The sequence below is a fragment of the Scyliorhinus torazame genome, chromosome 25, assembly GCF_047496885.1.
Source record: "Scyliorhinus torazame isolate Kashiwa2021f chromosome 25, sScyTor2.1, whole genome shotgun sequence".
NCBI lineage: Eukaryota > Metazoa > Chordata > Chondrichthyes > Carcharhiniformes > Scyliorhinidae > Scyliorhinus > Scyliorhinus torazame.
The window spans coordinates 41,546,576-41,561,829 of NC_092731.1; the positions used below are offsets into that span (position 1 = coordinate 41,546,576).

The window sequence follows — 15,254 nt, forward strand, 5'->3', positions numbered from 1 at the left end:
TTGGCAAGTCATGTTGCAGCTGTATAGAACCTTAGTTAGGCCACACTTGGAGTATAGTGTTCAATTCTGGTCGCCACACTACCAGAAGGATGTGGAGGCTTCGAGAGGGTGCAGAAGAGATTTACCAGGATGTTGCCTGGTATGGAGGGCATTTGCTATGAGGAGCGGTTGAATGAACTCGGTTTGTTCTCACTGGAACGACAGAGGTTGAGGGATGACCTGATCGAGGTCTACAAAATTATGAGGGGCATAGACAGAATGGATAGTCAGAGGCTTTTCCCCGGGGTAGAGGGGTCAATTACTAGGGGACATAGGTTTAAGGTGCGAAGGGCAAGGTTTAGAGGAGATGTACGAGGCACGTTTTTTACACAGAGGGTAGTGGGTGCCTGGAACTCGCTGCCGGAGGAGGTGGTGGAAGCAGGGACAATAGTGACATTTAAGGGGCATCTTGACAAATACATGAATAGGATGAGAATAGAGGAAGATGGACCAAGGAAGTGTAGAAGATTTTAGTTTAGATGGGCAGCATGGTCGGCACAGGCTTGGAGGGCCGAAGGGCCTGTTCCTGTGCTGTACATTTCTTTGTTCTTTGTTCTTGCTCTTTGTTCACGAAAGGCAGATAAACTCAATGTCTACTATCCCATTCCCAGAGAGAGACATCACTCACTATAGATAGATAAACTCAATATCTACTATCCCACTCCCAGAGAGAGACTTCACTCACTATAGATCAATAAACTCACTGGCTACAACCCAGTCCCAGTGAGAGAGAATCACTCACTATAGATAGATAAACTCAATGTCGACTATCCCACTCTCAAGAGAGAGAGACTTCACTTACTATAGATAGATGAACTCAATGTCTACTATCCCACTCCCAGAGAGAGACTTCACTCTCTATAGGTAAACAAACTCAATGTTTACTATCCCACTCCCAGAGAGAGACTTCACTCTCTATAGGTAAACAAACTCAATGTTTACTATCCCACTCCCAGAGAGAGACTTCACTCTCTATAGGTAAACAAACTCAATGTCCACTATCCCACTCCCAGAGAGAGACTTCACTCACTGTAGATAGATAAACTCAATGTCTACTATCCCACTCCCAGAGAGAGACTTCACTCTCTATCGGTAAAGAAACTCAATGTCCACTATCTCACTCACATTCTCTATCATTTTCCCATCTCCGGAATTTTCTCTAATGTGGATTGTCCATTTTCAATTACAGAATATCACTGAGAGAGATGAAGACGTTGTTGTTGATTCTGGGCTACCTGAGTAAGTAACCTTCATTCAGGACACCGAATACAATTGTGATCATTCAGCATCATCCCCGGAAAATAGATGGAGTAGAGAGGAAGAGACTTTTCCCCTTGGTGGAGGGATCAATGACCATGGGGTAGAGATTTCAGGTGAGGGGCAGGAGGTTCAGAGGGGATGTGAGGGAAACCTTTTCACCCAGAGTGCGGTGGGAGTTTGGAGCCCGCTGCCTGAAAGGGAGGTGGAGGCAGAGACCCTCATAACATTTAAGAAGTGTTTCGATGTGCGCTTGTGATCCCCGGGCAGACACGGCTCTTGGCCAAGTGCCGGGAAATGGGATTAGAATAGTCAACTGGTTGTTTTTGACCGGCCCAGACCTGATGGGCTGAAGGGCCCTTTCTGTGTAATGTGAATCTCTCACCCCAACAGCTCCTGATATTCGGATCAAAGATCTGATCAAAGAACTGCAGTTTTATCCGAGAAAGTGATTTTTGGAGAGGTTTTATTGAAGGGTGTGTATTTAGGAAGGAGTTCGGGAACGAGAGGAAGATAAAGTTACTGAGAGCTCTCGGGAAGACATTCATGTTTGAGGATGAGGGACATGGATTGTGGGCGGAGGGATGGAGTTTGAGGATGAGGGACATGGATTGTGGGCAGAGGGATGGAGTTTGAGGATGAGGGACATGGATTGTGGGTGGAGGGATGGAGTTTGAGGATCAGTGACATGGATTGGGGGTGGAGGGATGGAGTTTGAGGATCAGGGACATGGATTGTAGGTGGAGGGATGGAGTTTGAGGATCAGGGACATGGATTGTGGGTGGAGGGATGGAGTTTGTGGATGAGGGACATGGATTGTGGGCGGAGGGATGGTGTTTGAGGATGAGGGACATGGATTGTGGGCGGAGGGATGGAGTTTGAGGATGAGGGACATGGATTGTGGGCAGAGGGATGGAGTTTGAGGATGAGGGACATGGATTGTGGGTGGAGGGATGGAGTTTGAGGATCAGTGACATGGATTGGGGGTGGAGGGATGGAGTTTGAGGATCAGGGACATGGATTGTAGGTGGAGGGATGGAGTTTGAGGATCAGGGACATGGATTGTGGGTGGAGGGATGGAGTTTGTGGATGAGGGACATGGATTGTGGGCGGAGGGATGGTGTTTGAGGATGAGGGACATGGATTGTGGGCGGAGGGATGGAGTTTGAGGATGAGGGACATGGATTGTGGGTGGAGGGATGGAGTTTGAGGATGAGGGACATGGACTGTGGGTGGGGGGATGGAGTTTGAGGATCAGTGACATGGATTGTGGGTGGGGGGATGGAGTTTGAGGATCAGTGACATGGATTGGGGGCGGAGGGATGGAGTTTGAGGATCAGTGACATGGATTGGGTGCGGAGGGCTGGAGTTTGAGGATGAGGGACATGGATTGTGGGCGGAGGGATGGTGTTTGAGGATGAGGGACATGGATTGTGGGCGGAGGGATGGAGTTTGAGGATGAGGGACATGGATTGTGGGCGGAGGGATGGAGTTTGAGGATGAGGGACATGGATTGTGGGTGGAGGGATGGAGTTTGTGGATGAGGGACATGGATTGTGGACGGAAGGATGGAGTTTGAGAATCAGGGACATGGATTGTGGGTGGAGGGATGGAGTTTGAGGATGAGGGACATGGATTGTGGGCGGAAGGATGGAGTTTGAGGATCAGGGACATGGATTGTGGCGGAGGGATGGAGGTTAAGGATGAGGGACATGGATTGTGGGCGGAGGGATGGAGTTTGAGGATCAGGGACATGGATTGTGGGCGGTGGGATGGAGTTTGAGGATCAGGGATATGGATTGTGGCGGAGGGATGGAGGTTGAGGATGAGGGACATGGATTGTGGGCGGAGGGATGGAGTTTGACGATCAGGGACATGGATTGGGGCGGAGGGATGGAGTTTGAGGATGAGGGACATGGATTGTGGGCGGAGGGATGGAGGTTGAGGGTGAGGGACATGGATTGTGAGTGGAGGGATTGAGTTTGAGGATGAGGGACATGATTTGTGGGCAGAGGGATGGAGTTTGAGGATGAGGGACATGGATTGTGGGCGGAGGGATGGAGTTTGAGGATCAGGGACATGGATTGTGGGTGGAGGGATGGAGTTTGAGGATGAGGGACATCGATTGTGGGCGGAGGGATGGAGTTTGAGGGTCAGGGACATGGATTGTACGGCCAGAGGAAATTGCGACCTAAGGATCTGAGAGGATTTGAGTTTGAGGATGGCCAAGGGAGTTTACACAATGACCTCAGTCGGAGAGTTTGCCGGGGGAGCTGACAGCTTTGTTTATCTGAGGGACAATGTTGAAAAAACTGCTGGTCTTTATTCGTTTTCCTTTCTCCCCAGCCACACTTGTGTCTCTGATCTAAGAGATTATAACTTGCCGGTAGTTGATAAATTAGCTAGCTATTTGACTTCTCAATGCAGTAAGTCACCTTGGACTGGCATGTGGTGGTCATGACTGCAACAGGTAGCAATCTGTGGGAGACATCGCAACGCCGGACACATATCAGCAGAAAGTGTCTGCAGCTCAGGAAACCTTTGGCTGCGAGTTGCTGAGCTGGAGTCTGAGTTGTGGACATTGCGAAGTCACGGGGAATGGGAGAGTTTCCTGGATACTCAGTTCCAGGGGGCAGTCCCAGGTGAACGGTGAGGGACCGGAGGGTGTGATTTCAGGGAAGGTGGTGATGGAGGAGCCTCAGTCCCTGACTTCGCCCAACAGGAATGAGGTGTGTGTTACCTGTGTGGATGAGGAGAAGGACTGGAGTGTGGAAGAGGGGACTGAGCATGGCACCATGGTGAAGTTTGCCATCTCCAGTGCTTGGAGAACAAGAAGCTTTGTGATAGGAGACAGTTTGGTCAGGGGCAGCGAGACTGTACTCTGCAGGCACAATCCGGAGCCCGTCCAGTGCCGGGGTTCAGGATATCTCCTGTCTGGAGAGGAACTTGGCCGTGAGAAGGGGAGGATCCAGTGTTTGTGTCTCATATGGGATTCAATGACACACACAGGACTTGGACACAGGTTCTGAATCGGGGATTTGAGCAGTTGGGGGCAAGAATCTCGAAACGTTGTCACTTTGGTTTATTCCCTGAACCAGGTACCAGTTGAGACAGAGCCGAGTGTTGTGGAGAGCCCGTACCCAGGGGCAGGGAGATGGACTTTCCAAACCTAGAACTGATGTATTCCGTTCCAAACAAACAAAAAGGTGGAGGGGTGAGGGGCGGGGCGGGGGGTGAGGCGCTGGAGGGAGGGGAGGCACTGCAGGGAGGGGAGGCACTGGAGGGAGGGGAGGGGCTGGAGGGAGGGGAGGGGCTGGAGGGTGGGGAGGCGCTGCAGGGAGGGGGGGCGATGCAGGGAGGGGGGGCACTGGAGGGAGGGGAGGCGATGCAGGGAGAGGAGACGCTGGAGGGAGAGTATGTGTGGGAGGGAGGGGAGGCGCTGGAGGGAGGGGAGGCGCTGGAGGGAGGGGAGGCGCTGGAGGGAGGGGAGGCGCTGGAGGGAGGGGAGGCGCACTGCAGGGAGGGGGGCACTGCAGGGAGGGGAGGCGCTGGAGGGAGGGGAGGGGCTGGAGGGAGGGGAGGGGCTGGAGGGTGGGGAGGCGCTGCAGGGAGGGGGGGCGATGCAGGGAGGGGGGGCACTGGAGGGAGGGGAGGCGATGCAGGGAGAGGAGACGCTGGAGGGAGAGTATGTGTGGGAGGGAGGGGAGGCGCTGGAGTGAGGGGAGGCGCTGGAGGGAGGGGAGGCGCTGGAGGGAGGGGAGGCGCTGGAGGGAGGGGAGGCGCACTGCAGGGAGGGGGGCACTGCAGGGAGGGGAGGCGCTGGAGGGAGGGGAGGCGCTGGAGGGAGGGGAGGCGCACTGCAGGGAGGGAGGCACTGCAGGGAGGGGAGGCGCTGGAGGGAGAGTATGTGAGGGAGGGGAGGCGCTGGAGGGAGGGGAGGTGCTGGAGGGAGGGGAGGCGCTGGAGGGAGGGGAGGCGCTGGAGGGAGGGGAGGCGCTGGAGGGAGGGGAGGCGCTGGAGGGAGGGGAGGCGCTGGAGGTAGGTGAGCACTGGAGGGTGCCAAAATGCAGGCCGGAGGCTCGGCTCAGGTGAGGGGCTGGAGGGATGTGAGGCACCGGAGAGAGCTTGGGCACTGGGCAGTGTGACGTTGTGGAGGGAAGCTATGCCCTGGGGAGAGGTGGGATCCTGCAGGGAGGTGAGGTGTGGGAGAGGGCGAGAGGCTGCAGGGAGGGTTTGAGTGGTGGGAGGGCAGATGTAGTGGTAGGTGATGGAGGGAGAGTTTGGGTGGAGGTAGAATTTGGGTGGAGAGGTGGAAGTGGTGGCGGAGGGCTTGGCGAGGGGTATCATGGGCATCAGGGGGGTTTAGGGAGGGAGAGTTTGGGTGAAATGAGGCTTTGGAAGGAAGATCTGGGGAAGGATAGTTTGGATTGGGAGTGTTCCGAGATGGAGGGAGTGTTTGCTGAGGAAGGCTTTGGAGATGGCGGGTTTGGACGGAGCGAGTGTTTGGGGGGAGTGAGGGTATGGGGGGGCAAGGGAGAGTTTGGGGGGGGGAGTGAGGGTTCTGGGGGCGAGTGAGGGTTCTGGGGGCGAGTGAGGGTTCTGGGGGCGAGTGAGGGTTTGGTGGTGCGAGGGAGGGTTTGGGGGAGCGAGGGAGGGTTTGGGGGAGCGAGGGAGGGCTTGGGGAGCGAGGGAGTGTTTGGGGGAGCGAGGGAGTGTTTGGGGGAGCGAGGGAGCGTTTGGGGGAGCGAGGGAGTGTTTGGGGGAGCGAGGGAGTGTTTGGGGGAGCGAGGGAGTGTTTGGGGGAGCGAGGGAGTGTTTGGGGGAGCGAGGGGGTGTTTGGGGGAGCGAGGGAGGGTTTGGGGGTCCGAGGGAGGGTTTGGGGGTCTGAGGGAGGGCTTGGGGGAGCGAGGGAGGGCTTGGGGGGGTGAGGGAGGGTTTGGGGGTGGGAGGGAGGGCTTGGGGGCGCAAGGGAGAGTTTGGGGAGTGATGGAGGGTTTGGGGAGCAAGGGAGGGCTTGGGGAGCGAGGGAGGGTTTGGGGGAGCGAGGGAGAGTTTGGGGGAACGTGTGAGGGTTTGGGGAGGAATGAGGTTTTGGGGGCGAGGGAGGGTTTAGGGGGAGCGAGGGAGTGTTTGGGGGCAAGGGAGTGTTGGGGGGGCAAGGATTGTTTGGGGGGCAAGGATTGTTTGGGGGGGCAAGGGAGGCTTTGGGGGCCAAGGGTAGGTTTTGGGGTGGCAAGGGAGTGTTTGGAGGGTCGAGGGAGTGTTTGGGACGGTTCGGGAGTGTTTGGGACGGCGAGGGAGTGTTTGGGACGGCGAGGGAGTGTTTGGGACGGCGAGGGAGTGTTTGGGGGAGCGAGGGAGTGTTTGGGGGGCAAGGATTGTTTGTGGGGCAAGAGAGGGTCTGGGCGGCAAGAGTAGGTTTTGGGTGGGCAAGGGAGTGTTTGGGGGGGGCAAGGGTGGGTTTGGGGAGGGACGGTGGGTGGGTTTGGGGAAGTGGAGGGTGGGTTTGGGGGAGGGGGTTTTGGGGAGGGGGGGAGGGTGCGTTTGGGGAGGGGGAGGGGGGTTTGGGGAGGGGAGGGGGGGTTTGGGGAGGGGAGGGGGGGTTTGGGGAGGAGGGTTTGGGATGGCGAGGGAGGGTTTGGGGGAGCAAGGGAGGGTTTGGGGTGGCAAGGATTGTTTGGGGGCAAGAGAGGGTCTGGGGGCAAGGGTAGGTTTGGGGGGGGCAAGGGAGTGTTTGCGGGAGCGAAGGAGTGTTTGGGGGAGCGAGGGAGGGTTTGGGGGTTGGAGGGAGGGTTTGGGGGTGGGAGGGAGGGTTTGGGGAGTGAGGGAGAGTTTGGGGGTCGAGGGAGGGTTTAGGGGGAGCGAGGGAGGATTTGGGGGAGCAAGGGAGGGTTTAGGGGAGCGAGGGAGGGCTTGGGGAGCAAGGGAGGTGTTGGGGAGCAAGGGAGAGTTTGGGGAGTGATGGAGGGTTTGGGGGTGCAAGGGAGGGCTTGGGGGGCGAGGGAGGGGTTGGGGGAGCGAGTGAGAGTTTGGGGGAGCGTGTGAGGGTTTGGGGAGGAATGAGGTTTTGGAGGGCGAGGGAGTGTTTGGCGAAGCGTGCGAGGGTTTGGGGAGCGAGTGTTTGGGGGGCAAGGGAGTGTTTGGGACGGCGAGGGAGTGTTTGGGACGGCGAGGGAGTGTTTGGGGGGGGAAAGGGTGGGTTTGGGGAGGGACGGTGGGTGGGTTTGGGGAAGTGGAGGGTGGGTTTGGGGGGGAGGGGGGTTTGGGGAGGGGGGAGGGGTGTTTGAGGAGGGGGGATTTGGGGAGGGAGTGTTTGGGGAGGTGAGGGAGTGTTTGGGACGGCGAGGGAGTGTTTGGGACTTCGAGGGAGGGTTTGGGGGAGCGATGGAAGGTTTGGGGGGCAAGGGTAGGTTTTGGGGGGGAAGGGAGTGTTTGGGGGGCAAGGGTGGGTTTGGGGAGGGACGGTGGGTGGGTTTGGGGAAATGCAGGGTGGGTTTGGGGAGGGGGGTAGGGTGCATTTGGGGAGGGGGGAGGGTGGGTTTGGGGAGGGGGGGAGGGGGGGTTGGGGAGGGGGAGGGGGGTTTGGGGAGGGGGGAGGGGGGGTTTGGGGAGGGAGGGTTTTGGGAGGGACGATGGGTGGGTTTGGGGAAGTGCAGGGAGGGTTTGGGGAGGGAGGGTTTGGGGAGGGAGGGTGAAGAACAAAGAATGATACAGCACAGGAACAGGCCCTTCGGCCCTCCAAGCCTGTGCCGACCACGCTACCTGCAGAAACTAAACCGCCCACACTTACGGATTCCGTAACTTTCCGTTCCCACCCTATTTATACTTTTGTCTAGATTCCCATTAAATGCCACTATTGTACCTCCCAGGCAGCGCTTCCCATATAATTACCACCCTCTGTGTAAAAGACTTGCCTCGTGCATCTGTTCTAAACTTTTCCCCATGGGCTTTGAACTTATGTCCCCTAGTACTTGACTCTCCTACCCTTGGAAAGAGCATCGTCACCACCCGCTTGAACTCGCTGCTCCCCCAGCCACTTGTCTATGTCCCCAATTCTTCCCTCACCTTCCACATCCGGAAGTAGCAGTCACTCCAGCAGGGTGTATCCCGGCAACTAAGGGAACCCCCTCCAGACATTTTGTGCAAAGTCTCTAACCTGCAGATACCTGAACTCACTCCCCCTCGGCAGCTCTACCCTCTCCCTTATCTCCTCCAGACTGGCGAACCCTCCTCCAAATAGAGATCCCTCACCTTGACCAGCCTCACTTCCCTCCACCTCCCGTATGCACTAACCTGCCCCCCCCCCCCGCCCCCCGGCGCAAACCCATGATTCTCGCACAGCGGCGTTAGCACCGACATCCCTTCCACCCTAAAATGCCTCCTCAGCTGTTTCCATATCTTCACCGTGGACTGCACCACTGGGCTCCCCGAATACCTACTCGGAGCCATTGGCAATGCTGCCGTCACCATAGCCCTCAAACTAGGCCCCTCACAAGATTCCTCCTCCATCCTAACCCAGTCTCCCTCTTCTCCTTCCCACCACCGCCGCACCTTGTCCACATCCCCCATCCATAAAAATGAAGAGAGTTCGGCAACGCCAACCCCACCTGCGGCCTCTGCCTCTGTAGCAGGGTCCCCCCCCCCCACCCCGGCACCTTCCCCGTCCATACAAATTCCACTTTCCGAAAAAAGGCGTTTGGTACAAAGATCGGGAGGGCATGAAAGATAATCAAGAATCTCGGCAGAATATTCATTTTCACCACTTGGACCCTCCCCGCCAGCGTTAAATTCAGCGTATCCCACCTCTGATGATCCTCGCTCGCCACCTCCACCAGCTTTGTTAAGTTCCACTTATGGAGCCCCCTCCATTCTCTCGCTACCTGAATCCCCAAATACCTAAACCTATCCCTCACTACCGTAAATGGCACCCCCCCTAAATTATCCCACTGTGCCAGCTCATTCACCGGGAAAACCCTGCATTTCCTTACATTCAACTTGTACCCGAGAACCCTCCAAACCTCCTCAGCAGGCCCATAACCCTTCCCATACTCTCCAACGGATCCGAAACATACACCAAGAGGTCACCGGCATAGAGCGACACCGTTGCTCCCTCTGTCCCTCATAATCCCCCGCCACTCTGCCGACCCCCTGAGAGCCATCGCCAATGGCTCTATAGCCAGTGCAAAGCAGCGGCGACAGCGGGCACCCCTGCCTCGTACCCCTGTGTAAGTCAAAGCTTTGTGAGCTCATATCATTCATCCTCGCCCTTGGTGCCACATACAGCAACGGTACACAGGCCACAAATTTCGGCCCAATCCCAAACCTTCCCAAAACCTTCAACAAGTACTGCCACTCCACCTGATCAAATGCCTTCTTCGCGTCCATGGACACCACCACCTCTGGTACCAGAGCCCGTGACGGATTCATCACCACATTCAACAGCCGTCTTATATTACTCGCGAGCTGCCTGCCCCTCACAAAGCCTGTTTCATCTTCTACCACCACCCCGGGACACACTCCGCCACCCTCCCCGCCAACAACTTACCCAATACTTTCACATCCGTGTTCAATAGTGATATGGGCCGATACGACGCACATCCCACCGGGTCCTTCCCCTTTATCGGGTTAGTTTGATTACTGCCTGCGTCATCGTCTCCGGCAACTCCCCCTTCTCCAGTGCTTCATCAAACGCCCCAACAGATGTGGTGCCAGGTCCGCTGCAAATTCCTGATAAAATTCTGCCGGGTACCCATCCGACCCTGGGGTCTTCCCCGACTTCATACCCCTGATACTATCCAGCACGTCCCTCAGCCCCAGGGGCTCCTCCAACGCCTGCCTCTTTGCTTCCTCCACCTGGGGAAATTCCAGCTTGTCCTGACACCGCCCAGTTCCCCCTCCTCTCTCCCCGGGCCTGCCTCTTAAAGACCCTGCTTGTACTCCCTAATTGCCTCATTTATCTTCCCTGTCTCTGACACCACATCCCCAGCCCCAGTCCACATCTTCAATATTTCCCTGGATGCAGTCTGCCTCCGCAGCTGGTGCGCCAGCATGCGGCTCACCTTCTCCCCATACTCATATTGCACCCCTCTTGCCCTCCGCAGTTGCCCTACCGCACTCCTTGTTGTCAGCCTGTCAAAGTGCATCGGCAACTTTTTTCTCGTCTCCAATCCCTCCACAGTGGGCACCCTCGAATATTCTCTGTCCACTATCTTGCTCACGAGACGGTCATGTTCCTTCCTCCTTTCCCTATCCACACGAGCCTTAAAAGAAATAATTTCACCCCCGGACCACTGCCTTCAGTGCTTCCTAAACAAATAGCCGTCGACACGTCCCCATTCTGATTCAACTCCACATGCTCCTTAATCACCGCCGGCAGCTTATCACAGAAACCTCCATCCGCCAACAACCCCGAGTCAAACCTCCATCCCAGCCTCTGCTCTCGTCCTGATCTGAACCGATTCTCCAGCCAGTGGGGCGCATGCTCCGAGATAACTATCCCCACATTCTCTGACCTCTCTGACCAAAATCTCCCGACCCAGTACAAAGTAATCAATCCTCAAATATAACTAGTGGACGTGTGAAAAGAAGGAATACTCCCTTCCCCCTGGGTTCTGATAACGCCATGGATCCACCATACCCATCCTCTCCATAAACCCCCCCGAGCCCTTGCCATTCACACCCCACCCACCGACCTGAGGCTCGGCCTATCCAACCCTGGTTCTAAGATACAATTGAAATCTCCTCCTATGAACAACTGGTTCTTGTCCAAATCCGGGATTGCTGCCAGCAACCCCTTCATAAAAGCCACATCATCCCAATTTGGGGCATACACATCTACCAACACCACTGGTGCCCCTTCCAATACCCCACTCACACTCACATATCTCCCACCCAGATTCCTTACCTCCTTCGCACACACGTATCCCATTTTTTTGCTCATTAAAATTGCCATTACCCTCAATTTCAAATCAAACCCCGAGCAAAAATCCAGCCAGACCCACCCCTTCCTTAACCTAACCTAGTCCTCCACACAGAGGTGCATCTCCTGCAGAAAGACCAACCCCGCTTAAAAACTCCTGTGGTACGCGAACAGCCCCGGCCTTTTAACCGGCCCATTGTGAGGAAAGGCTGATGGACTTGAGGTTGTTTTCTTTGGAGAGAAGAAGGTTAAGAGGAGATTTATTAGAGGCATACAAAATGATCGGGGGTTTAGATAGGGTGGACAGTGAGAGCACTCTCCCGCGGATGGAAATGGCTGGCACGAGGGGACATAGCCTTAAACTGAGGGGTAATAGATATAGGACAGAGGTCAGAGGTAGGTTCTTTACGCAAAGAGTAGTGAGGCCTTGGAATGCCCTGCCTGCTACAGTCGTGAACTCGCCAACATTGAGGGCATTTAAAAGTTTATTGGATAAGCATATGGATGATAACGGCATAGTGTAGGTTAGATGGCTTTTGTTTTTTGACTTCCCATGTCGGTGCAACATCGTGGGCCAAAGGGCCTGTACTGCGCTGTATCGTTCTATGTTCTATTCAGTCCCCGGACGTTCCATATTACCAGCCTTAGCGGAGGCCTGTGCCTCCAATCCCCTCTACCATCCATCATCTCCCCATTTAACTCCCTCCATTAAATCCACCCTGTACTGAGCCCATTCCAGATGGCCCCTTTCCGTCCATGATCAAGTCACCCCTCACCCCCTGCCACGTGTCTTGTCTGGTATCTTAACACCTGCGATGTCCACAGTTTGTGTTGAGCTGCAGATACAGTGTTGGGTTCTACATGCTCCATCCCCAGGGTCACAGATCCCCAGAGACGGAGCTGGGAGATGAGGAGTAAACTGGCTTGGAGAAGGAGCAGAGATTCCAGCTTCCAGTTCAGGGATTGATAGCAGACACTGGTTGAAAATGAGTTTGTTGCAATGCAGCCGAGCCAGTGTGTAATATTTCCTAATCGTTATTTTAACAATAAACAGCTTGTTGTCATTCAGCTGCCGTCTCCATATCTGTCGACCCGTGTGTGAATCACAAAGTTCTGGAGCAGCCATGGAGGAACGTAAAGTGTCTGAATCAAAACTGTTCCGCTGATTGGCAATGTGACAGAAATCTTGTCGCGGGATGGTCCAGATTCAACAGGTAAGACCCAGGGGAAAACGCGATTAAACTCATCAGAGGAACTGCAGAGAAAGTGGGAGCGTTATTCAGAGCAATGGGGCAGGGAGGGAATACTGGGAAAGGGAAGATGTGGTTTCTGCAGAGTGAAACATGGGGAATAATGGGAGATTCCCAGGGAAATAGAACAGAGATAAAGGGCGGATCTTTCCCAGATACAGTGGATTTGCAGCGTGAGGGCCTGTACCCGCTCCCAGGGAGCAGACCATCGAGCTGGGGCACTGACCCACCAGGGGAAGCGGTGACAGCTCTGCTCAGTGCTAACAGCCTGCTGAGGAGGACAGGCACCCAGCGTCGGAAAAGGGTGAGTGACCATTTGCGTTCTGCCAGGGTACGTCACTCCTCCCATCACTCGCACACTCACAGGGAGCTCACTCACTGCCAGCACCACTCCCTCTCCCACACACATCTGCATCTCCCCTGCATCTCGAAGAACAAAGGACAATACAGCACAGGAACAGACCCTTCGGCCCTCCAAGCCTGCGCTGACCTTGGTGCCTGCCTAAACTAAAACCATCTGCACTTACGGAGTCCGTATCCTTCCATTCCCACCCTATTCATATATTTGTCTAGCTTCCGCTTGATTGCCACCAACGTACCTGCTCCCCCCCCCACCCCCACCCCCCCCCCCCCCCCCCCACCCCCAGGCATTAAGTTCCATATATTTACCACCCTTTGTTTAAAACATCTCCCTCGCACATCAGTTCTAAACTTTTCCCCATGCACTTTAAACCTCTGTCCCCGAGTACTTGACTCTCCGACCCTCAGAAAGAGCATCTGACTATCCACTCTGTCCATGGCACTCATAATCTTATAGACCTCTATCAGGTCGCCTCTCAACTTCCATCGTTCCAGTGAGAACAGACCGTGTTTGTCTAACCTCGACTCGTAGCTAATGCCCTCCATACAATGCAACATCCTCGTAAACTGCTTCTGTCCTCTCTAAAGCATCCATATCCTTCTGGTAATGTGGCGACCAGAATTGTACACAATATTCCAAATGAGGCCCAACTAAAGTCCTGTACAGCTGCAACATGACTTGGCAATTTTTATATTCAATCCCCGACCGATGAAGGCCAACCTGCCGTCTTAACCACCACCTTATCCACAAGCATTGCCACTTTCAGTGATTGGTGGACATGTACGCCCACTGCCTGTCAGTACTCGCAAGAGTTCTACCATTTACTGTGTAATTCCTACATGCATTGGACCTTCCAAAATGCCACTTGTCCGGATTAAATTCCATCTGCCCTTTCTTTGCCCAAGACACAATCCGTGTCTGACAATCCTCTTCACTATTTGCAACTCTTCCAATCTTTGTCATCACCTCATCACCCCTCCACCTCCACTCACCACCCACAGCTGCCTGGCATTGTTACCTTCCACCCTGGCACACGTCCAGCACACACTCTCTCCACCTGTCTCCATGCAGGACAAGCTGGCTCACAATAAAACAGAGATTCCAGACGAGCGGATGGGTGTCCAAGCTGAAAGACCTCGCGGACTTCAAGGAGGGAACCCTCGAGCTAATTGGGGAGGAAGTCGATCACCCCTGTGCTGAGGGTGAGGTGACCAATAAACCGAGGGAGGAGCCTGAACACCATCATCCATATCACCAACCTGACATGAGTCATGGCTCCGGTACCGGGGAGTAGTCCTGGGAGCTCCCAGCCAGACCTAAGAAAGCTCTGACACCAGCGAGGTCTCCGATGTTGTCATTGAAGAGCCGCAATAGTTTTCATCCACCTCCTGCAGCAGCGCAGAGATACCTAGCTCAGGGGGATCTTGTTCTAAAGATGCCGTGTGGTCACAACCTGGTGAGCAGCTCAGTCTCTCTGACCAGGCAGAGGCAGAGATGGCCCAGGCTGCCTCCTCTCAGAGCACTGCTGGAGGCCAGGAATATGATGAGTCCCAGTCAGATGTGGAGCCTCTGGACTTGGTCAGACCTCAAGTCACTGGACTGCAAAGAAAACATCTGGAACATCAGGAAGGGATGTCAGCTTCACTCCTCAGTTTGAAAGCCAGGACTGAAGAGTCTGAATGCTTCTGTCTGAGGAGTTCAGACTGACCCCGCGACACAACCAGGTCAACACAGCGAGATGGTGACTGCCGTGAAGATCTTGGTTCTGGCACCGGTGCAGGACACTCTCCGTGGTGAAGAACACACACTGAATGGTGAGGGACGCATACCCCATGGTGAAGTACATATTCTCCATGGTGAGGGACACTCACTCCGTGGTGAGGGACACTCACTCCATGATGAGGGACACTCACTCCGTGGTGAGGGACACTCACTCCGTGGTGAGGGACACTCACTCAATGGTAAAGGCCACACACTACCCAGAAGCCAGTTGTGACAGGGAGCCAGTTGGGGTCCAGTTCACCACTTTGTCTGCATCTCATCAGCTTCTAATTCCCTGATCTGTCTGTCTTGTTGGATGTTGTCCAAACTCCTGCTAAAACCCATGTGAATTACATCATGCACATTACCCTCATCAACTCTCCACGTAACTTCCTCAATGCAATCACATTCGTCAAACTTGATTCCCGAGGAAATCTATCCTGACTCTGATGAATTTATGTCTTTCTTCACCATGGTAGATATCATCTCACACAATTATTTCCCGTAATTTACCCACAACAGACATCAGGCGGAGTGGTCTGTCCTTAGTGCTCCTGTCTCTTCATCCTGGTTTTATCAATGTTATTAGTCCTCCAGATCTCCGGATCCACACCTATAGCCACGGTCGATGGGTGAAGCTGCTTTGAGTCTTTGTTACATCTTCCCT

The 15,254-nt window shown here is 54.9% G+C and overlaps 1 protein-coding gene across 5 annotated transcripts in view; it reads left to right on the forward strand.

Moving 5' to 3' along the window:
- The window catches only part of LOC140402503 (uromodulin-like), a 48,536-nt gene that overhangs the window by 13,358 nt on the left and 19,924 nt on the right, over positions 1-15,254 (forward strand). For 3 of the 5 annotated variants that reach the window (XM_072490353.1, XM_072490349.1, XM_072490350.1), the window contains 2 exons: positions 1,229-1,278; positions 12,270-12,429. In XM_072490353.1, coding sequence (XP_072346454.1) covers positions 1,245-1,278; positions 12,270-12,429 — 194 coding nt within the window. In that variant the 5' untranslated portion in view covers positions 1,229-1,244. The remainder of the gene's footprint in view (positions 1-1,228; positions 1,279-12,269; positions 12,430-15,254) is intronic. The other 2 variants (XM_072490351.1, XM_072490352.1) reach the window with 1 other exon arrangement.